The sequence below is a fragment of the Dermacentor albipictus genome, chromosome 5, assembly GCF_038994185.2.
Source record: "Dermacentor albipictus isolate Rhodes 1998 colony chromosome 5, USDA_Dalb.pri_finalv2, whole genome shotgun sequence".
NCBI lineage: Eukaryota > Metazoa > Arthropoda > Arachnida > Ixodida > Ixodidae > Dermacentor > Dermacentor albipictus.
Window position 1 is genome coordinate 44,606,375 of NC_091825.1, and position 23,536 is coordinate 44,629,910.

At 45.0% G+C, this 23,536-nt stretch overlaps 1 protein-coding gene across 1 annotated transcript in view; it reads right to left on the reverse strand.

Annotated features, from left to right (window-relative positions):
- The window catches only part of LOC135900495 (uncharacterized), a 54,683-nt gene that overhangs the window by 16,439 nt on the left and 14,708 nt on the right, over positions 1-23,536 (reverse strand). Inside the window, exon 3 of the mRNA XM_065429977.2 lies at positions 545-653. Coding sequence (XP_065286049.1) covers positions 545-653 — 109 coding nt within the window. The remainder of the gene's footprint in view (positions 1-544; positions 654-23,536) is intronic.

Genomic DNA, 23,536 nt, shown 5'->3' on the forward strand with positions numbered 1-23,536 from the left:
ACAAAATGAGGAAATTTACAGGCATAACTTCGAATCAGCTAGCGGAAGGCAAGGTTAATTGGAGACCACTGGGAGAGGCCTTTGTCTTGCAGTGGACATATAACATAGGCTGACGGTGATGATTTTTATCTTGCACAAGTTCCCCCAATAATAAGCTACATTCCTAGCTAACAGATTGACAGTGTTTACCTTTTCACCGCCACTACAATGTGACAATATATTAAGCTATACTCATACTTTAGGCCTCCAAAAAGGCTTGATTGGTGCATTTCTGCTACCACGAGGCTATCGTGCAGATGCGAAGCTCGTGCAAACATATGGACACATTTCTTAACTCAAATTCCGTCCCAGCAGCAAAACAAAGAATGCTTTAAAAAAGAAGAGTAATATATCTGCATAGTTCACGCAGTTCCCTATCAGGCTAAACCCTCAAACACAATGCCTCCAACATACGCTGGAATAAGATTTGCTTACACTGATGGCTGCATCAGAACAGATGGACAGCATGCAAAGCGAAAACAAAGTAGGCAAAAGGAGGAAGTACCTCCATTGGCAGGCTTGGCATCTCTGATGACCACGACACCAGCATCCAACTGCTTCCTGCTCTGTTCAGCAAAATCATCCCTCAGATCACCAATGTCACCGTGTGTGTTCTGCAACGTGAACAAAACAGTAATGTGCATGAACAGTGACCCCACTGGTGAGATACACTCATCCTGTTCACCAATGTGCTAGTTTCCGCATTTTCAGAGTTTAACAACTCTAACCTTTCAACCAGGCAGCTTTCAAATGACTGTAAACCCTACACAGATGCCTGCAAAACGTGCGTCCCAAGACACGAAGGCCTTCACCTCTATTGTTAGTTTTTTTTTTCTTACACGTGTAGTTTACATCTAAATGAACATGAAGCTTTTACGAGAGATACTTTAAACTAAAAGTACTCTACTACATGCCCTGCACATAAGGAAATGATACTTGGCGAGTGTGCAGTTTAGGAAACAAAAGAAATTTAATGCTATGCTACAGTTGGACTCGAAACACCAGACATTACGACGTCATGACAGAAAGCAAAATTTGCTGACATCAGGTAGCAATAACGGGATGCTCTGTCTCACTAGCTCAATGCAGTGCAGTCAAACCAAGAGGCCTTGTCATTTGATCAGGGAAGTGAACATGCAGCTGTGTTGTCTGCTGGTGGGAGCAGATAATGTATGCTTGTGCTGTAGACATCCCCTAGAGACAGTATTTCCTTGAAGCAGTGATAAATACGTTCTTTCTTTTTCATGTTTAAAGGACTGCCAAATCCAGGTGAGTTGGGGGTCCTTTAAACAAGTGAGTGAGATCACTCACTTGCCTTTGAGCTTTGAATGTTTTACCCAGTACGACGTCGAACATGAGACTCTCCGAACAACATTGAACCAGCTGGACCCTAGACCATTTTCGGAAATGAAGATCGTTGGGCATGGCCGTATGCGTCGATGGCACAGAGATCCAAGAAAGCGTTGTTGAAGTACCTCAAGTCGACAGGTCTCGGCAACGATGTGTAGACTCGGTGCAAACCTTCAAATATGCGCGAAACTATGCTCTATTTCCTCTCTCTCTCTCTCTCTTCGTCCCTATGCCCATTCCCCAACTGCAGGGTAGCAAATCGGACATGCATCTGGTTAACCTCCCTGCCTTTCCTCTTCTCTCTCTGTTTCAAACGCCCTTTGACGTACCTGACATTACCGAATTCGTAAGTGGCCTGAGTGACGTGAATTATTAGTTTGATGCTTTGCAATGACTATTGCAGCTTCCTTGGAAAATAGTATTTTGCCAGCATCTCAAGTGAAATGAATAAGCGGCCACTTTCATGAACAGCAAAGTTCTTGGCCTAAAATAAATGCATTAGATCATCATATTTGCATACAAATAGTATGTATTCAAGGCAGTTATATGGGAACTAAAAAGGTGCACATGTCTGGAATGTGGCTGAGATGTGAATGGTTGCGCAGAATGGTACAACCGTTCCTGTTGCAATCATGCCATACCAACTAGTAACAAAGTGGTGAGCTCGGCCAGTTAGTACGTGCTAGCAAATAGAAAAAGACCATTGGTAAACATGAAAAACAAGAGAAAGGCTGGAACTATCATTAAAATTTATTATGGAAGAAAGGCATTTGTACCCTTCAGCAAACCTTCTGACACATGCACAAACATAATAAAAGAAATTTCAAAGTATACATCACTTATTCTTCTCATTGTAAGAACATTAAATGACGTACTAGGGAAGCTGATTAATAAATGTTAATTACTTTCCCTGGTACAACATCCCCAGCCAAAGTGAATATCCATTAAGTGAATAGAAAAAGAAAAGCTATTCATTTAAATAACAAACCAAGCCCTGCTGCTTGGTCAAGGTTGCTTCGATAGTATTGTCACATAGTAGTGATGGTGAATAATACAGCGACAAATCTGTGAATGACGAAACTAAGTTTTCATTCGGCAAACTTGTGCTCACAAAAGCAAGTTACACTCAAAGCACTGCGATGCCGGCGAACACAGTTGGCAATCGTCGAAATCTGATCTACCAGTCAAGCGCGTCAGCTTTTATACAAGAGCCATCGAATGTTCCGGAGTAATGGCTGGTGCCCGCATGTCTTACAGAAAGTTCTACACCATTCGCGTCGCGGATACATTCAATCAGGTTACACAAGGTTCGGTGACAACAGACAGCAGATAGAACCATCGATAACATGCAGGCGGGTCCTGCGCTGAGTGATAACATTTGTTAGACAGTGAATAGTGCTAACTTGAAAAAGATAAACATGTCCCTGTGTCAGTATATACTACAGCATGTCTAGCAAATTCATTGTTCAGAATTCCCAGATTTCTTTCAGGTTTTCCATGACCCATGACTTTCACAGTAAAAATTCGACGACTAAAAAAAAAATCAGAAGACAGCAACCATTTTTTTTAATAGAATTTTTCTAATGTCCAAAAACTGCACAAGCCAGAAGAAATAAAGCTTTGGGGGAAATTTTCAGCTCACACTGGCAGCAGGAAAACTCAAACAGTACAGTAGACTTCAGTAAATTCGGGGCTAGTTAATTCAATCCTGGTCAAAGATTCTGGTCGGCGCAAATACATTTCTATGGGAGCAAACTTTCCTTATTTTGACCCTAAAATTGGCCTTCCCCGGATAACTCCAGCTTAGCTGGCCAGCACACACATGCCTTTGCAAACCATATGAACACCACTTCAAAGACTATACGACCAGATGGCGTCCGATGAGATCTAGTGAAATTTTTTCAATAGATGAAGCACCAATAGAGACGGCACACAGGAAGGAATACAGACAGGAAGCACCTCGTCCTGCCTGTATTCCTTCCTGTGTGCCGTCACTATTGGCGCTTCATCTATTGAAAGCTATGCACCAACTAGCCCCAAAACGTGTTTTACATCAAGCAAAACCTTTCGAGGACATCCGAAATTTCGGCCACTGTTATGTACAGGCTGTATGGGGCATGTGATCATGCCATGATAAATCCAAATAATACTGCGCCTGTAAACAAAGAGCAGTCATCAAGAAAAAATATCAATTAAAATTGTGCAAGTGGGCTTCTCCAAAAAATGTCAGCAACCAGTGAAAAATTTTTATTTCTAGCCAAATGCACCAGCCATGAAGTTGACCTCTTCCGATTCATATTTTAATCATTTAAAAACTTGTGGCTAACTACTACACTCAATCAGGTGCCTTCCCAAAGTATCTCTGGCAGAAAAAAAAATGTTTACTTGCTTGCTGCTAAAATTTCACAATGCAAGATGACATATGATGCACAAGAAACATTTTTAAATATTATGTCTAATTTCACGAGTGTAGAAACATGTTGTGGGTAATTTAGAAAAATTTCACTCTGACATATGCCCCTATTATTGGCCATCATTTATTTTTGCCACATTTAATGCTGAATCAAGAAGTGCAACTTAGGGCAGGTCTGAACATTATGAACATTTAGCGTAGTTCACTGTCGTCTTATTAACTGGTACTGGCAGTCTTGGACATAAACAATTGAACAAACGTGCTTTGTCATGCAACAAACAATATGAAGGGGGAAATGGCGCAGAACTTGAGAAAATGGCACTTTCGCCATGTGCTCTGCTACAAATGTCACATTGTTGTAGGCCGTCTAAAAATATCAATGACAGTTCATTAGACAGCAGGAACCGTAATAACTTCTTCAAGAGAGTTCATTGAAATTATTTTCTCAGGCAAAGAAGACATTTTTCAAAGTTGGGTTACTGCTCCATCCACCACTGTAACTGATCCACAGTGCAGCTTCACATCAATGCACGTCTTAGTCTGGAGACCTATTGGTGTACTGACAGTGTCTTTTCCTATACGAATGCATTGCAGGAGTGCTGGACATGTGGCTCTCACAGCACTGCCTGCTGCATTTTCCAACTAAGTGTGGTGCACTCGGAGTAGAAGTTTATGCTGTACAATGGAGTTTCTTCGAGAGAATGGACCTTTCTAAATAATGCACGTTGGTGAACTAGTTGGTACAGGTCTTCGAAAGCAAACAGGGCTAAAAATGGGACTAAACAGAGAGACAAGACAGAGCGCCAACTAGCAATCGAAGGCTCATGTCACACAAGGAGGCCTTTCAACCTTCAAAAAGGTGGAAAAATGAAAAAACAACATATAATCAAGAAACAAAACTAAAAACCACGAAATCAGGCTAAAAACTAATACTAAGCAAGCAAATTTCAATGTACAATGCATGCCTTAATAGCACAGGTAAGCGATTTTAGTATCGCTTAAAGGGTAACTTCAGCAATTTTTCTATAACCACTGGTCTTAATAAAATTTTGAATATACGTTCTCTTTTGCACTCTGATTATCTGTGCCAAACAATATGGCTGCAATCGTTTAGTTTTCCTGAAAATGAATTTTAAAGACTGGTTGCATTCCCAACTTTTTACTGGCCACCCTGTGTTTGTTACATCAGAGACTGCACCGCCACTGTTGCTGAAATCTCCGCTGTCTAGTTTGGAAGATTTGTAAAAGCTCCCCATGTCATCAGGAGACATCATCAGCTTTGCTTATTTGGGGTTAGAGCCATGTGTACTGCATGTTTAGCCCACATTATACGTATCCACATTATAGTAACGTAGCATCTGACATCTACTCATTGTGACATCACACGAAGCAGCCACCCGTTTCGGTTTCAGTAGCTCGTTTATTGGTTATCTAAAATTATTGATGAATTTCTAAGCAAATTGAGCCACCCTACCGGTTGAAACGACAATATCCTAATACCATTAAAAAATATGCCAGAGTCGCCCGGTAACCCAACAGGTGGGACACTGACACATGACGTCATGCTGCGATGAATGGCAAAGGCATTGAAGATTTCCCTTGCTCGTTGCTGACAATAGTCCTCAAGATGCACGCACCTTCATAAGTTGGTTCACACCCACACTCAGCATGGTGGATGGCCATATTGACGCCTGTTTTTGCTCGCAGAGCTTTGGCATGCTGTACGTTGGCCATCTACCGCGCTAAGTGCACTTGTAAACCAACTTCTCAAAGTGCGCACATCCTGAGGACTTATTGCCAGCAACGAGCCAGGAAAATCTTCAAAGCCTTTTCTATTCATCACAGCGCGGCGTCATGTGTCGGTGTCCCACTGGTTGGGGCAAGCGATAGAGAAATAGCTTACCTGTGCTATTAAGGCATGCGTTTCACATCGAACACTGCCTGCTCGGTATTAGTATCACTTTCATTTTTCCTCATTTTCTTAGGTTTAAAAGTGACCTGCACAAAGTAAACCTTCAGTTGGTAGTGCTGCATTTTGTGCCTTTCAGTTTAATTGCATTCTTAGCATTGATTGCTTTCAAAGACCCTTTTCAGAGGTGTAGCAGAGGTTTACTTCATTGCAGAAAATTTGGTTTATGCCACATAGCTTCCCTATAGTAGCCAATGAAGATACATTATTACAACCAGTTTTTAATAGTGCAGTAAATTGCGTTAGTGCAGCAGTCATGGCAGCTCTGTGCTTTAGGTCCCTGCTATGTCCTCCATCTATGGCCTCTGCATGTCAATGCCCCATGTGAGTGACAGAGCAAGCGACTGTTTTTGTTACACTAACAAAAGTCGTCTGTAGTAACTGCATCTTTTTACTGGCCTTAATGCAGCCACTATAAAGCATCAACACATCTGTGAAGGTCATTACTCTGCAACTTGCTGAAGCAGTCAGTACTTAAATGCCCACTAACCACTTCACCATGCAGATTCATTCGTCGCATAGTTTACTTGCTAAAAGATTGAGTGATTACTTGTTGGTGCAGCTGTCAAGCCTGCAGTATTGATATTCAGTTGCTTGTGAGTGCATTGCTGTGGTTCATTCCCTACTGCTGCTGTCGGGCGCTATCGAGATCAACCCTGGACCTGATATGGCGATCTTGCTGGCAGAACTGAAAGAAACTATGCGTAGGGCAGACCATACTTCTCATAAATCCAAGAGAAAAATCAGCTCCCAACTAATAACGCCGTGTCTGGGTAAACACATAACTAGTGTTGAAAAACTGTCAGCAAATCTAACCCTTGAGGCAGCAGCTCGGAACAATGCAAACTGACGCCACTCAAATGGTCCGTCAGGTTTGTAATCTTGAAACTTGCTTTGATGACTCCGAAAACTGCTCGTTGCACAGTAACTTTATCTTTTATGGCATTAATGATACCCTACTAAACCTTTTGCTCGCTCAGAGGAACTGGTCGTTCGACACTGTTCTGACCACTTGAATTTCATTCTCGATGTAAAAGAAACCAAGCGAGCGCATTGCCTCAGACGATACAGCTCTGGTTGCAACTGGTTCATCATCGTTAAGCTTTCCTTCTTCAAAACAAAAGAAGCGACCTTGTCACATAGCCACAAACTTGAAGGTCCTACCTACAACATAAACAAGCATTTTTTCTAAACAAGTGCAGAATGCATGTAAGCATCTCATTCCTTTTGCAAGAAGTAAATCTGTTCCTTTTTCTGTTTGTTTTAAAGCACTGTTCATCGGGTACCTACACGCTATGTTTTTGATGAATCATGGCAATCCGTGAATGCCGTATCAATAACAACCACGATGTCCTTGGCAACCATCCCACCAAGCTGCACTAGCCCCTTAACCCACTTTTTCAATCTCTCTTGTTTTTACAGTAAAAGCTTGTTAATTCGAACCGCAAGGGGAAGCCGCTTCAGTTCGAATTAACGAAAGTTCGAACTAACGAAAGTGAAGGACAGCAACAGCACACTGCGATTTGGAAGCAGTAGGGCATGTCAGAAATTTGGCGTGTCAGAAAGTGATGGCCTGTGCGGCGGGCACACGCCATCTTCAAGTCGAAGCTCTGGGTCCGACTGTGCCACACCACCGATGTCCACCGAAATGAACGTTAGCCGAGGCTTAACACTATCACAATGAATCGCGACGGCGGATACCTCCTAAGCTGAAAACAAAGGTGCACAACCGATGAAAACTGCCGAGACAAAGACGCTGAACATGTGAAGGTGGCGAAGGTCCTGATTCGTTGGTTCTTGATTGCAAGCGCAGCTGCGACGTACTTGATTCGCTGTGTTTTGGTGCTTGCTGTGCCATCTCCGCACAACATTAGCAGCTGTACAAGATTTGCAAAGCCTCCGAGATTCGCAACGGGCAAGAAGTCTCAGATGTTACGTAGAACGGAGATGCGGCAGCCGCCGTGGCCTTCTGGCTGACCCCTCGTCGGTTAGATTATTTTCCGATTTTGCCTTCTCTCGCCGTTCTCTCCGTTTCGGAGGCAATACAGCGTTGTGTGTAGGCAGTAGGCGCGTTTCTCTGGCCATATGCCAGGCGAGCGTAGTTCGAATTATCCGCGAGAAAACCTTCTCGCGTTCGAATTAACGGACTTTTTTATACATAGACTTCTGTGGAGCTTGGCCGGACCAAATCGTACAGTTCGAATTATCCATAAATTCGAATTATTGAAGTTCGAATTAACGAGCTTTCACTGTACTAACATAAGAAGCTTTCTTCCAAAGTGTGAGCAGGTATCAAACCTAGTACATATCTTCACCTAGAAATTACTTGTTTATACTAACCGAGACATGGCTTACGAGTGACATCACTGACAGTGAAGAGCAATCTGCCAAAGTCCGATATTTTTTGTAAAGATAGACAGGGTACTAGGGGTAGTGGCTTGCTGCAGTGAAAAAGCAGCTAAGGTGTTCCACGATTCTTGAAATTCTATGGATTACCTGTCGTGCTGAACTGCAGCTACTTATACTCAGCATCTGCTATTGTCCTCCAAACAGTAATATACTGATTTTCCTCCCGATCTTAACAACACATTGAACCAATTAACAAAAATGTTTCGGAATGCATGCATTTTCCTTTATGGTGACTTCAAGTGCCCATGCAGTAGCTCAATTGGTAGAGCATCACACGCGTAATGCGAAGATGTGGGATTATTATCCACCTGCGGCAAGTTGCTTTTTTTTTTCCACTTTCATTTCCATTAATTTATCATTTCTTTAATTCCTTTAGTAAGTATAAGCAATTTCCCCTATGTTGTCCTTGGTGTCAGTGTTTGTTGGCTTCTTATGATACCGTAAAAACCTATGTATAATACAAGGTTTTTTTTCCTATTACAAGCGTCCCAAATTTTTACCTCGTACTATATGCGGATCCGAACAAAAATTTCAGTCAGGAATTTGGGCTAAAAGTTTCGGTTTCGTTATTGCTGCGTGGCTACAGCTTGGTTTCCTTACTGCTATGTGGCCATGGCTTGGTCTCGTTATTGCTGCGTGACTACAGCATTGTTTCTTTATTGTTAGAACTCGGACTGGCCCGTGGGTTGGGGCTCCCAGAGGCCTGCACGTGCCAGGGGTGCTGGAAAAATGCCGGAATCACCAGCTGGAATATCTGCGCTGATTGATAACCTCAAGCTATCCTAATCAGTGGGTGTCAACTAAATCACCGCAAAGCTTTTTAAAAACAAAATCTATCTCCGTGATGTATCTCACCATACTGTTTTCACAATCACTACCGCTATCAAGCACCCTACCGGAGATGTGAAAAATTGACAAAGTCATTACAGTCTACAAACCAGGTAATCGTGAATCAGCCTTACACTATTGTCCCACTTCCATAACTAGTGTCTCCTGCAATACCATGGGACATGTGTCATATACCCAAACATAATGAATTTTCTAGAAAGCAATAACTTTCTCCATTCAGCATAGCATGGTTTCTGCAAAAATCTGTCATGTGACTCTCACCTACATTTCATGACCATAATTCAAATTTTGATATTAACATTAGAACAGATATCAATTTTCTTGATTCCTTAATTAAATATCTCATCAACGCTTATTATTATAGCTTTCTTGGTTGAACTTGTACCCTAACCTGGATAGAGGAATTTCTTAGTAACTGCTCACGGATCGTCAGTATTGACAGCAATACTTCAGACTTTCTTCCCCTTATATCTGGAATTTTCCAACGTTCGGTGTTAGGTCCCCTCCTGTTCTTAATATACACTAACAATCTACCATTCCTTGTCATGTCTCACATTCGAATGTTCACTTACGACTGCGTTATCTGAAAATTTATCGCTAACGTTAATGACCACATTTTGCTGCAAGAAGACCTAAACAGCATTAGTGACTGGTGTGATCACTGATTAATGGTCCTAAACCCTGCTATATGTAAATCAAAGTCACTTTCCCATAGTCAAAATAGTCCCTGCTTTTCATACACAATTACTAACACCCCGATCGACACCGTGAACACGTCTAAGTATCTGCATCACTATCACGCGCAACCTAAACTGGTGCTCGCATGTAGCTAACACCACATCATATGCCAATAAAACCTTAGGATTTCTGAAATGTAATCTTAACAATGCTCCTCGACATGTTCAATTGCTAGCATATAAGGCACTGGTTAGGCCAAAAGTTGAATATGCATCCCCCATATGGAATCCTCACCCCATTCACCTCACCAATGCACTAGAATCCACACACGATCAAGCCACAAGGTTCATTCATTCGACAAACTCGTATGACATCACCATGGCATCATTAAAAGCAGAATTGGGTTTGGACACCGTACTCCATCGTCGCCATATCGTGGGCTTATGATTATTTCACAAGTTCTACACCAGCACACTTCACTGCGTGTCTTTCATTCTACCGCATTTGTGCATATCGCTGCGCACAGGCTATCCACTAAATATTGCTCACCCATGTGCACGTACTGACGCCTTCTTGTCATAATTTTTTCCTCGCACAGCAGCAGATTGGAATGGCCTTCCCCACCACATTACTGCCATTACCACGTCATCTGCCTTCATGGACAAAATAACGAATCGTTTGTAAATAATATTGTGGACAACCTTCTTAGTTTCTTGTATTCCCACGCGTTATGTAATACCTCGCAAGGCGTTTCTAAGGAAATAAAATAAAAATACCCAGCCGCACCTACGTATGTACCTCAGGGCAGGCAGCGCTGCAGCGTGGATCTTTACACATCATTTATGAATAGTAAAAGAAACTGTAAATAGCCCCTTTACTCCTTTCTTTGTTCTTCCTCATTCTGCATCTCTATGCTTCCTGCTAGCCTGTCCACAGCTGTTTACCCTATCTCCCTGCTGGCTGATGTTCAGCTGTTAGCTGTCCGCAAGGCAGTTACGGTTCGACGAGTAGAACCATCCATTATTAATGCGTTAGCTTTTTTGGGTACTTCACACACTTTGCGGGAGCTATATATCTATGCTAGTTTGTATTTTTGTATGTTTGTCTCTAATCGTTTTTTCGCCTACCTGTGTCACTGGGTAGTCGGTGATCAAATAGGTATCATTGGGCTGCTGTGCTGAGGCAACAGGGTTCAAAACCAAGCATCAGACCAACTTAGCTAACTGAGTATATGGCAGTGTGAGCATACATGCTGCTCTTCAACGAACCTCTCTTATGTCGACATTCCTCGCGGTAGATTCGAGAGTGGGTAGGCACCAAAGTTTGAAGAAACTCTGACACCAACTTGGAGTACTGAGTATGTGCGATTCAGTCTATTTGATTTGACTTGATGCCAACTTGGGTAACTGGGTACGTGACAATAGGTGTGTGCCGCTCCAATGAACATCCTTGACACCAGTTTGGGTAACTAGGTATGCAGCACTGGGATTGTGCCGCTCTACCATGATGAACTAAAAGATCCCTTAAATTTCTACGATGCTGAGCAGAATCGAACCCACATCACAAGCGTTCCTCAAGGACAGCAACCTGCCACATTAGCAGACTGTCACAAATGCACTGGGTAGTATGTGCTGCTTTTCAATGAACGCCTTTGACGTCAATGCTTTATTTAGCGAGCTGCTCCGTTAATACACTGGGTATGTGTCGCTGAATGCGCGGCCAAGCAAAGGAACACTTCTCAGCATTTGCAGGCACCGGCACACCCCGCTACTCATCTTGAAAACCGCGCACAGATTTCTCGGCATTGCCACTAGCTGGCACAGCATGTCCAGAAAGAAGTGCGAGAGAGGAGTCTGGTTGTTGTATGACGCGTTTCTCAGCGTTCTCATGCACCGGCGCACGATGCATTTCAGAGTCCATGCACAGGCTTCCCGGTGGCAGCTCTAGATGGCACCGAGTGTTCTTAGGGAAGCACAAAAGAGGAATCCCGCTGCAGTACATGCCTCATACATAAATAATTTCAATGGTGGCAATATGTTGTGTCATTATACTGATTCAATGCTAAGGCATTACTGTTCACAGTCACCATGAGATGGGTTCTGCTGCAATTTTTTGTTGTGTAACAAAGGAGAACCACCGGTCAGCCAGGTGCATCTCCAGCGTATTAAATACAACAAAGAAAAAGTGTCAGTCAGCCAGGCGCATCACCAGCGTCTACGCACGGGACCGGTTCTGGCTGCTCGCAAGGTGAAACCTGCGTACAAAGTTCGACCTCTCCCTCCTTGCATACCCTTTCAATAAACAACTTCAGTTTATGTTTATTATTCATTCATAAGAATTGGTTACAAGAAATAGTATACAGACAAGGGTCGCAAAGTCAGAGACTGCACCGGGATCCTTGGATTAGAAGTTATATATGAAATTAAAGCGGAATACAGAGCATAGAAACAAAATATGGAATAAGCAAAATATAAGCAAGAAACTGACTGATGACACACATAAAGAACAAAAGGAAGAGGAACGATGCACAATCATATCTAATTACACAGTTACTAATTAGCAAAATACCATAATAGGAAATTAATCAGACAGCAAAAAATACTTGTGTTCATATTTAAAATAGTACAAGGTAGATGACAACTTAATGGAATATGGTAAATTGTTCCAAAGTTTGAGCACGCAAAGAGAGGAAGCCATCTTTCTGTAATTAGTATGACAAAGGCAACAGGAAATTTCCTTGTGCTGCAAACCTTGTGTTATTGGAATTAAAAAGGAGATCAGAATTAACGTAGCTGTAAGAAACTTGTTGAGTTACTAATTTGAAAAATAATATCGCTGAGTGATAGTTAAACAAATCAGTAGCTTGAAGAATGTGGTTAGTACGTAGTTGTGAAGAGGCGCTAGAAAAAAAAATGGCTTCGCGTTATAATGCGGATAACCTGATTTTGCATGTGCTGAACAGAAAAAAAAATGACAATGATAAGTATTACCGTAAGAAGCGATACTATAAATGATATGACTATGAATGAAAGCGAAGCATACCAATAATAATGCGTCTTTGGGAAAAAATGCACATGATTTCAGAAGTGCTCTAATGCCAAATGCTGTTTTTCGTTTGGTGTGTGTGGTGTGGTTAGTAAGCGTAAGGCAGGGATCTAAACTGATGTCGAGGAAAGAAAAACAAGCGGTGGAGGCAGGAATGTCATGCTCATTGAGAGTTATGTTCGGAGAGCAAGGTAAATAAATGTCTCTGCAATGGCTTAAATATCACGAATTGCATTTTCGTGGGGTTTATCACCAGAAAATTGGCGTTACACCAATCAGTAATTTTAGACAGATCACTGTTTAGTTTAAAAACTAGCGAAAGTAAACATTTATCCAAGAGGGCAACAGTCGTGCCATTAGCGTATAGCCCCTTCAGTCATGGCATACACGTTTATGGATGCGACTTATTTTTGCCATTACAGTGCAGTGGTTACAAGGAATAGACAACGAACATTAAGCTTTGGGTAAATTGAACATACTGCTTTGCTGAAGTACACCCATTTTACTTCTGAGTGAAATATATCGGTTCAGACGACCGCTTCGGCGAAAGCACTACCTGTTTGACGGGACGTCTGAAGTTCGACGTTTCGGTAGTAATTGGCGAAATAATTTTTTTTCCATTCCCGAGCGCAGGCTACAACTTTCCGCCTGCTACAAACCAATACTTACCCCTCGTTACAACTTTACAACAAGATCTACCCAGACATTTACCCCAATCCCACGTGCAATATCTGCAAGGCACAGCCAGCCACACTTCCACACATGCTTTGGGACTGCACACACCAATACCCCAACACTAACCCCACGACCCTCTCGTCGAGATGGCACGCTGCCCTGCGTAGCCCCAACCTTGACGACCAACTCTGGGCGACCCAGCAGGCCTGCGAGGCGGCGAAGAGGCAACACCTCGACGTCCCCACGTGGGAGGCCTAGGCCCAGCCACCATCTCTTGCTGGTTTCAATAAAGTTTATTCAGTCAGTCAGTTGTTGTAATACTTGCACCCAATAATTAACCTGCCCACGTATGTCGAGCAGATGATTCAACATTTCTAATGAAGAAATGTAGCATGACTGACTGCATAATAAATGAATATTTAAGTACTATGTAATTATCATGGGTCTCTATAAAATGCACAGTCATTCTCATCCCACCTTGACTTGCTTTCTATGCAGTCTCCAGCGCCTTGACATAAAATTCGGCAAGTTTAACAAATTTATCGACAGTCGATGGTAATTCGTGACTGAAGGGGATAATATAGGGAGTGTATAATCAAGGCAGTCACGTAAATAATTAATATAAATGCAAAATAATAGCGGACCTAAAATCGAGCCCTGAGGCACTCCTTGGTTAATAATTTTGCTTTCAGAGAAAGCCTCGCCTGCGTACACTGTTAATTCACAATTAAATAGATAATCTTTTAGTATATTAAGAGCTGAACCAGAAATCCCAATAGACTTCAGTTCAGTAAACAAAACTTTGTGGTTTATTGTATCAAAGGTTTTAGTAAAGTCTAAAAAGACCGAGCCAACAAAGTATCTGAGATCAAGTGATCAAATATTATCAGTTAATGTTCGCAAAGACAAGTTAGTCGAGCTTCCTGAACGAAAGCCGAACTGCCAAGGTTTCAGCAAGCTAAATTTGTTAAGGTAGCTGTTAATATGACAAAGTATTCACTTTTGAACAACTTGGCTAATTGAAGGTAAAATACATATAGGATGATAGTTACCGACTTGAGCTTTGTCACCCTTTTTATGAACCGGAAGTACTTTAGCTTTTTTTTTTTACTTCTAGGAAATATACCAGTTTTGAACCGGTATAGTTACGTTAAAAGGTTAGTTAAGTTACAGAGAAAAACAGAAATATTCGGCGCAACAAGCTTTAAATGAAACGCGGAAATTCCATCAACACCAGGACTTGTGTTCTTTAAGTTGTAAATCTCAATAAGGACTTCTTCGGATGTTACAGGAAACAAAAAGAAAGATTAGTCGCATTGGTCATGTGACCAACAGAACGAACATGGGTAGTATTATAAATTTTATAAAAGTGATTACTGAATGTACGAGCAATGCTAGGCGGGTATGTCATATGCAGCGGGTATACGGCAATGCAGCGGGTACGTCAATACGTCGGATTTAAAAAAAGAGGGACCAACGGCAGCATAACATACACCAGCATGCGATTTTGACACGTCTGTGTAGAATTCGGAGCAGGAGTACTTCGATTGAAGTTCACAGAAATGCATAGCGATTTTGAGGTCAGGTGCGTGCTTTGTGACCTCTACAAAGGATACATCACAGTCTATCACCTGCCACTGCCAGGGCGGTAATAGCTTAGCTGGAGGCATAAGGTGGTGTTCCAGAACTGGAACATCCATTTCTCCGCTAAGTTCTCTTGCACGCAGTGACAAAGGAAGTCTCATAGAGGGTCTATTACGAAAAAGTGTTTCACACGTCAAGTCGTTAACGGCTTCGGCACCCGAGCCCCCTTCGGAGATTTCTGGGGGGGGGGGGGGCGTTGAATGATGCCAAAGACGCCTCCCCCTCCCTCACACACACCTAAAGTACCATTACTACAGCTAGGTCACCCACATCATTTGAGGTTCCTTTTGACTTTCCTCGACCTTTTCACTTGAAATTTTACTGCAGCTAATATCTTACTGCATCATTATTGGTTTGAATGTACTGCATACTTTTGCTTCATTTCTGCAAATCCTGACCATTGGAGGACACGCACATTAGAAGCACTAGCGGCGGCTGCCTCATCCGTACTTTCTCACTTCAAGATTGTTTTAATTTTCCACTGCAAACACTATGCACATACACAATATATGTATATATACACACAGGACAAATTTTATTATATTTTTGAAGGACATGGAGGTAGCTAATAAAAATTATTTCTAAAGGCATGGATAGCCTATGCCTAGAGAACTAATATGTTGCTGTATGTTAAGCACGCTTCAAATTGCTTTGCATGCTTTTTTGACCATGAGAGAAACCTATAGACTTCATTGACCCCTTCGGCAAAGTCTTTTATCAATTGCGAGTATGCACATGAATGTTGTGCGTCTCAGTATTGCTTCTCTTTCCAGTAAGCAAGAAAAAAAAAACATAAGACTCATGACTCCAGTAAGAATCATGAAAAAAAGAAACACTTCTAATAATTTACAACATTCATTAGGGATGGAAACATTGTCACTTGCATGCAAAGGTCATAAATATTGCTACGAAACAGCCACCACAGTGTGGCTGCACTGAAGGGGTGGAAGACGACGCGGACCTGCTTGATATAGCGTCACCATTTTGGCCTTCTGTTAGCTTCCTCTAAATAAATTGTAAATAGCATTGGGCTACAGCTACGCGTAACATTAATTTGGTGGAGGTGGACGTTCCCGTACCCGTCATGGAGCTTTGCCGCGGTTGCAATGGCGACAGTACAACTTCGGCTCCTGCTGGCGGCATTCATCTACACAACCGCCTCCGCCTGCAGCCCCGACAGACGTCGCCATTACCACCCTTCGGGATCCTGGAGTTTTCAACGGACTCTGCAGTCCTGATGTTGACGACTGGCTCCGCTTATACGAACGTGTCAGCACCAGTCACAGGTGGGATCCGACTATTATGAATGCAAACGTCCTTTTCTACCTCAACGGAGCTCCACTTGCATGGTTCCAGACTCACGAAGAGGACATCTGGAGCTGGGATCTCTTCAAAAAGAAGCTCCGCGACCTTTTTGGCAATCCGTTCAGTCGCCAAGTCAATGCCAAAAAAGCCCTTGCCACACGTGTACAGACGTCGACCAAGTCCTACGTGTCGTACATTCTCGATGTCTTGGCCTTTTGTGCCAAGGCTGACCCGACCATGTCTGAGGACGAGAAGGTTAATCACGTCCTCAAAGGCATTGCTGACGACGCCTTCAATTTACTGGTGTTTAAGAACGTTACCAACATCGATACGATCCTCAAGGAATGCCACCATCTCGAGCATGCTAAAAGCCGCCGGGTATCCCAGACTTCCCAACACAGCTGCTACGTCATCCTGTGATGACCACTTCCACCAGCCGTCGCAATGTCCGCATCATTCGTCAGGAGGTCGAAGCGGCACAACCGGCGGCCCCTTTGTTCCCGTCACCTGATCATTCTTCGGTGACTATCTCCTTGATACAGGCCGTCGTCCAACGTCGGCCTGCAATCCATTCGTTCCATACGCTCGGAACATCTCTCTCCACGCATGTCCCCACCACACTCTTCTTACTCTTATGGAGAGCGCAACCCCTCCGAATGGCGAACCGTGGACGACAAGCCCATCTGTTTTAACTGCCGACGCATTGGACATGTCGCTCGCCACTGCCGCTGGACTTCTTCGACACGCTATTCTTCTGATTACCACCCTCGCCCCTCTAGCGCATCCTTTTCCTTCGCCCCTTCTATGCCCCCTCCATCATCTGACCCTGCGACACCTTTGACACGACCCCGCTACTCCCGCTCACCTTCTCCCTCCCGTCGTCAATCTCGTTTGCCCCCGTCACGCCGTGCTCCTTCTCCAACCTACTCGCCGCGCCCCCGATCGGAAAACTAGATAGTGCAGCTTCTGGAGGTGAAGCCGGAATGACGACATTGGCACGAAATCCTCGCTTCACATTACCCACGAACAAGAATCTTTTGGACGTTCTCGTCGACAATTTTCCTGTGTGCGCGTTAATTGACAGCGGGGCGCATGTGTCCATTATGAGTGCTGCTCTTTGCCGTCGGCTCAAGAAAGTTCTGACGCCCGCCCCGAACCGAGTTGTACAAGTCGCCGACGGAGGGACTGTCGCTATTGTTGGCATGTGCTCTACCCGACTCACCAGTGCTGAGAGACACACCGTCTTTCTCTTCACCTTCACCGTCATCGAGCATTGCCCTCACAAACTCATTCTCGGTCTGGATTTCCTTGCCAATCATTCTGCCCTCATTGACTGTTCAGCCGGCTCACTTCGCCTTGACTTGCCTCTTCTTGCCGACCCTGTGGACCTGCCTCCAAGGCGTTTGAGCTGCATAGATTTTATTTGCCTACAGCCCCACTCTGTGACACATGTCGACTTGTTGTCCTCACCAGCTGTACCTGACGGTAATTATGTCGTCGCACCGATTCCGGCAGTTACACTTACACGTGGTGTTACCGTGCTGCACACTGTGCTGACAATTACTGCCAACCGCACCTGCCTTACCCCTTGTCAATTTCGCGCTAAACGCACAAGTTCTGCCTCAGGGGATTTCATTGGCTATAATTAGCACTTTGCAGGATGAGATCGAGCCATTCAAAGTGGAAGATCGTCACAGCTCAGCCCATACCGTAACGTCATCGCACGGTACTGACGTCGACATTGAGAAGAAGGTTTTCTCTGACCTTACACCTGCTCAAGCTGAAGCTCTTTGCCGCGTTCTTGAAGGCTAACGCGACATTTTTTACTTTGACAACCGACCCTTAGGTCTAATGTCCGTCGTGACCCATCGTATAAACAATGGCGATGCGAACCCTATCCACTGACGTCCATATTGTGTTTCTGCGTCCGAATGAGCTGTTATCCAACAGGAAGTCAAAAATATGCTTGCAAATGACATTATTGAGCCTTCCTGTAGTCCCTGGGCTTCTTCCATCGTACTTGTCAAAAAGAAGGATGGAACGTGGCATTTTTGTATAGATTATCGCCACCTGAACAAAATCACAAAAAAAGATGTGTACCCTTTGCCACGTATTGATGGCACTTTAGACTGCCTGTACGGTGCCACCTGTTTTTCTTCTATCGACTTATGGTCCGGCTACTTGCAGATATCTGTCAACGGCATGGACCGAGGGAAGACTGCATTTGTTACCCCTGACGGCCTTAATCAGTTCAAGGTGATGCCTTTCGATCTCTGTAACGTGCCCGCCACCTTCGAACGAATGATGAACTTTTTGCTTCAGGGGTTCAAGTGGTCCACCTGTTTGTGCTATTTCGACGACGTCACCGTTTATTCGCCCACTTTTGACACGCATCTAGACCGTCTTTCAGCGATTCTTGACGTGTTCTGCCGTGCCGGTCTCCAGCTGAACTCGTCAAAATGTCACTTCGCTCGCCGCCAAATCACCGTCCTTGGACACCTCGTGGGCACCCGAGGCGCGAGACCTGATCCGGACAAAATTCGCGCCGTTACGGACTTTCCTGTTCCGAAGTCTACCAAGGACGTTCATAGTTTTGTAGGGCTGTGCTCTTATTTTCGACGCTTTGTGTAGGATTTTGCGACCATCGCATGTCCCCTTACCGATCTCTTGAAGAAAAACGCCCCATTTTCTTGGGGACCTGACCATGCCGCATATTTTTCACAGCTCACTACTCTCCTTACCATGCCTCCAATTTTGGCCCACTTTGACCCGTCTGCCTCAACGGAAGTTCGAACTGATGCCAGTGGTCACAGCATAGGAGCAGTGTTAGCACAACGCCAGCGTGGACATGATCGTGTTATAGCCTATGCCAGCCGACTTCTATCACCCGCCGAGCGCAATTATTCAATCAGAGCACGAGTGCCTCGCTCTTGTGTGGGCTGTTGCGAAGTTTCGTCCATACTTGTACGGACGCCCCTTCTGTGTCATCACTGACCACCACGCGCTCTGTTGGGTATTCTCGCTTAAGGACCCCACGGGATGACTCGCTTGCTGGGCGTTACGCCTGCAAGAATATACCTTCTCCGTGGTATATAAGACGGGACGCTTGCACGAGGATGCCGATTGTTTGTCCCGCTACCCCGTTGACGAACCGGCTGATGCGGACGCCATCGCTTGCGTTTTCTCTGTGTCCCAGTTGCTTGAAATTGGCAACGAGCAACGCCGCGATCCCTCATTACGAGCCCTCGTCGACCATCTGGAGTCAACGCCTGGCGACGCCTCTCTCCAGATGTTTCTCCTTGGGGACATTATACTGCCGCAATCTCAGTCCACACGGCCTTGACCTTCTGCTCGTAATTCCATCGCACCTGCGTTCGACTGTCCTCCAACAACTTCACGACGCTCTCTTGGCTGGACACTTGGGCATCTCGCACACATACCACCGTGTACGATGTCGATTCTTTTGGCCGGGTCTCGCCCACTCCGTGCGGCGCTACGTTGCTGCTTGTGAGCCCTGTCAGCGCCGGAAGAAGCCCTCCACACCTCCAGCTGGATGTCTCCAGCCAATTGACATCCCACCGGATCCCTTTTTCCATGTTGGTCTAGACCTGCTTGGACCATTTCCTCTCTCGGGCTCCGGAAATAAATGGGTCGCCGTCGCTACTGATTATGCTACGCGGTACGCAATCACCAGAGCCCTTCCGACAAGTTGTGCTACTGACGTTGCTGATTTTCTGCTCTATAGCATCATTTTAGTGCACGGTGCTCCGCGCCAACTACTCACTGACCGTAGCCGCAGCTTTCTGTCGGCAGTCATCGAGGACATCCTCCGCTCCTGCTCAACAAAGCACAAGTTCAGCACGTCCTACCACCCACAGACCAGCGGCCTCACGGAGCGCCTCAACTGGACCATCACCGACATGCTTTCGAAGTATGTTGCGACTGACCACCATGACTGGGATCTTCACTTACCATATGTGCCGTTCGCGTACAATTCATCGCGCCACGACACCGCCAGCTATTCACCATTCTATCTCCTATATGGCCGAGAACCTGCGTTGCCCTTAGACACTTTGTTGCCCTCGGCCACACGTTCAGCCACTGAATACGCCTGCAACGCAATCGCACACACCGACCACGCGCGCCAGCTCGCCCGCACCCATCTCGAGGCCTCACAGGAGCATCAGAGACGCCTTTATGATTGCTACCATCACGACATGCACTTTACTCCGGGTTCTCTGGTGCTTCTGTGGTCACCCATTTGACGTGTGGGCCTTTCTGAAAAGCTGCTGTCGCACTACACTGGCCCATACCGTGTGGTGCGACAAGTGACCGATGTCACATATGAAGTCGTACCCGCCAACCTCTCAGCATCATCGTCAGCTGCAAGTGACATCGTTCATGTGGCGAGACTAAAGCCATACCATACACCTTTCACCGCAGATGTGTAGATTAAGCACCAGGACGGTGCTTCTACTGCCGGGAGTGATGCTACGAAACAGCCACCACAGTGTGGCTGCACTGAAGAGGAGGAAGACGACGTGGACCCGCTTGATATAGCGTCGCCATTTTGGTCTTCCGTTAGCTTCCTCTAAATAAATTGTACATAGCATTGGGCTACAGCTACACGTAACAATACAGTAAAAGCTCGTTAATTCGAACCGCTAGGGGAAGCCGCTTCAGTTCGAATTAACGAAAGTTCAAACTAACGAAAGTGAAGGAGGGCAACAGTACACTGCGATTTGGAAGCAGTAGGGCATGTCAGAAATTTGGCGTGTCAGAAAATGATGGCGTCTTCAAGTCGAAGCTCTGGGTCCGACTGTGCCACACCACCGATGTCCACCGAAACGAACGTTAGCCGAGGCTTAACACCATCACAATGAATCGCGACAGCCGATACCTCCTACGCTGAAAACAGAGGTGCACAACCGATGAAGACTGCCGAGACAAAGACGCTGAACATGTGAAGGTGGCGAAAGCCCTGATTCGTTGGTTCTTGATTGCAAGCGCTGCTGCGACGTACTTGATTCGCTGTGTTTTGGAGCTTGCAGTGCCACCTCCACACAACATTAGCAGCTGTACAAGATTTGCAAAGCCTCCGAGATTCGCAACGGCCAAGAAATCTCGGAGGTTACGTAGAACGGGGAGGCGGCAGCCGCCGCTGCCTTCTGGCTGACCCCACGTCGGTTAGATTTTTTTTCCAATTTTGCCTTCTCTCGCCGTTCTCTCCGTTTCGGAGGCAATACAGCCTTGTGTGTAGGCAGTAGGCGCGTTTCTCTGGCCGTGTGCCAGGCGAGCGTAGTTCGAATTATCCGTGAGGGAAGCTTCTGGCGTTCGAATTAACGGACTTTTTTATACATAGACTTCTGTGGAGCTTGGCCGGACCAAATCATACAGTTCGAATTATCCATAAATTCGAATTATTGAAGTTCGAATTAACGAGCTTTCACTGTATATGCACAGTGTTCCAATAACTATCATGCACCAAGAGTTCAAAAAAGAGCAATGCGTTACTATAAGAAAACCTAGTGCATATTGTTTACAGTGCAGTGGAGTAGCTGCCAGTAATTTTTTGTTACTGATATTTAATTAGGTAGTTTTAATTAATTACTTAACTTGAAACATACTATCCTGATTATCAAAGTGTCAATGAGGCATCTGAAGGCACAGCCAGGGGACATCTAACTCTGGTATTGTCAGCGACGTACTAATTGCCTGCTAATTTTTTTTCCGACTGGTAAATAAACCTTGCGAAATATGGAGAATACCCCGTGACTGCGCTCCCACCCGGATCATAAAGCAGCACACTCAAACAGGTTCCCTCTGAGTTAGCCAGAACGAAATAAAAAAAACCATTGTGATTGAGCTACTGCCTTATTTGCCACACTCCCGCCGAAGTAGACGGTTGCGTTTGGTGTTGGAAACAAGCTGTCATAGCTGCTGTCTTTGCGTAGATAAAGTGCAGGATGTTTTTCTTTTTATGCGAAACATATTACTAGAGCTCAACTCAGCTCCTCAGGCGCGGCGGTGTCGCCTTCAATACCACGTGACACCGCGACGTCACGACAGAGGAGAAACGGGGCTCCAACTCGCGCTGTCGCTCGCGGCGTCGCGGTGGTATATAAGCAGCTGCGCTTGCCTCTGCTAGACACTCACGAGGTGAGATGCCTGCTGGAGACAGAGCTGCTCGTTGGAATGAGAAGCGAAGGTTGCAGCATACTACAGAGACTGTTTCTAGGTGGCTTTGCTACGGCGCAGCGACTACGTGCCCCGCATCGGACGCGGTGAGCGTCGAGCAACGCAGCGTTCGGCGCGACAACGAAATGTGCGCCTGAGCAAGCGCCGCACGCCTGAGCCTAAGCCGACAACACTGGCTTTTCTGCGACACGAGCTCCTTAACGCTGTCGCGTTAAAATAAAGGCTAGTATGCTTCGCATCCTAGGCTTAACCTTAGCTAAGCCACAGCCATTATTTTTTTTACTCAAAACCTATCGCCACAAAAGAGAATTGACAATGTCAGTGTAAAGGTTTAAAGGCGCATTTTGTTTCGTCCCAGTAGACATGTCTTTCTCTAATGAGCAGAAGGTAAACATGATTCTTGCGTTAGGATCTGCAGATGGCAACAGGAAGAAGGCCGCAAATATATGTCACGAAAGTGTGGCGGTAGACCAAACACATCGACTACCATCAGAAATTATGAAAGCCCGAGACAAACTGGCTGCTTCAAGAAACAGTGGCGGAGGACTCCGTCTTTGAGTCCTTGCCTACGCACTGATGTTCTAGCATTTACGGCCTGAAACCCTCATGCTAGCGTGCGGGACGAGGGCACCCAGGTACCAATTTCCAAGTCATCAGTTTGGAGGATTCTAAATGAAGGCCTTTCACCGATACCACCTTGGAAGGTAGGGGACTGCTTGGAATGCTGCGAAGGTAGGAGACTGTAGAATCGTCTAGATTTCCCGAATTGGGTCCTCACAAAAGCCGATGAGTCATCGGACTTTTTGAGCAACATCATGTGCACAGATAAAGGCAATTTTCATAGAAATGCTTAGGTAAATTTACATAATACAAATGATTGGAGGGACTCCAATCTACACTGGGTAAAGCGCAATCGGCACCAGTACCAGTGGTCGTTCAATTCAGAGTGCTGAATTTATGCC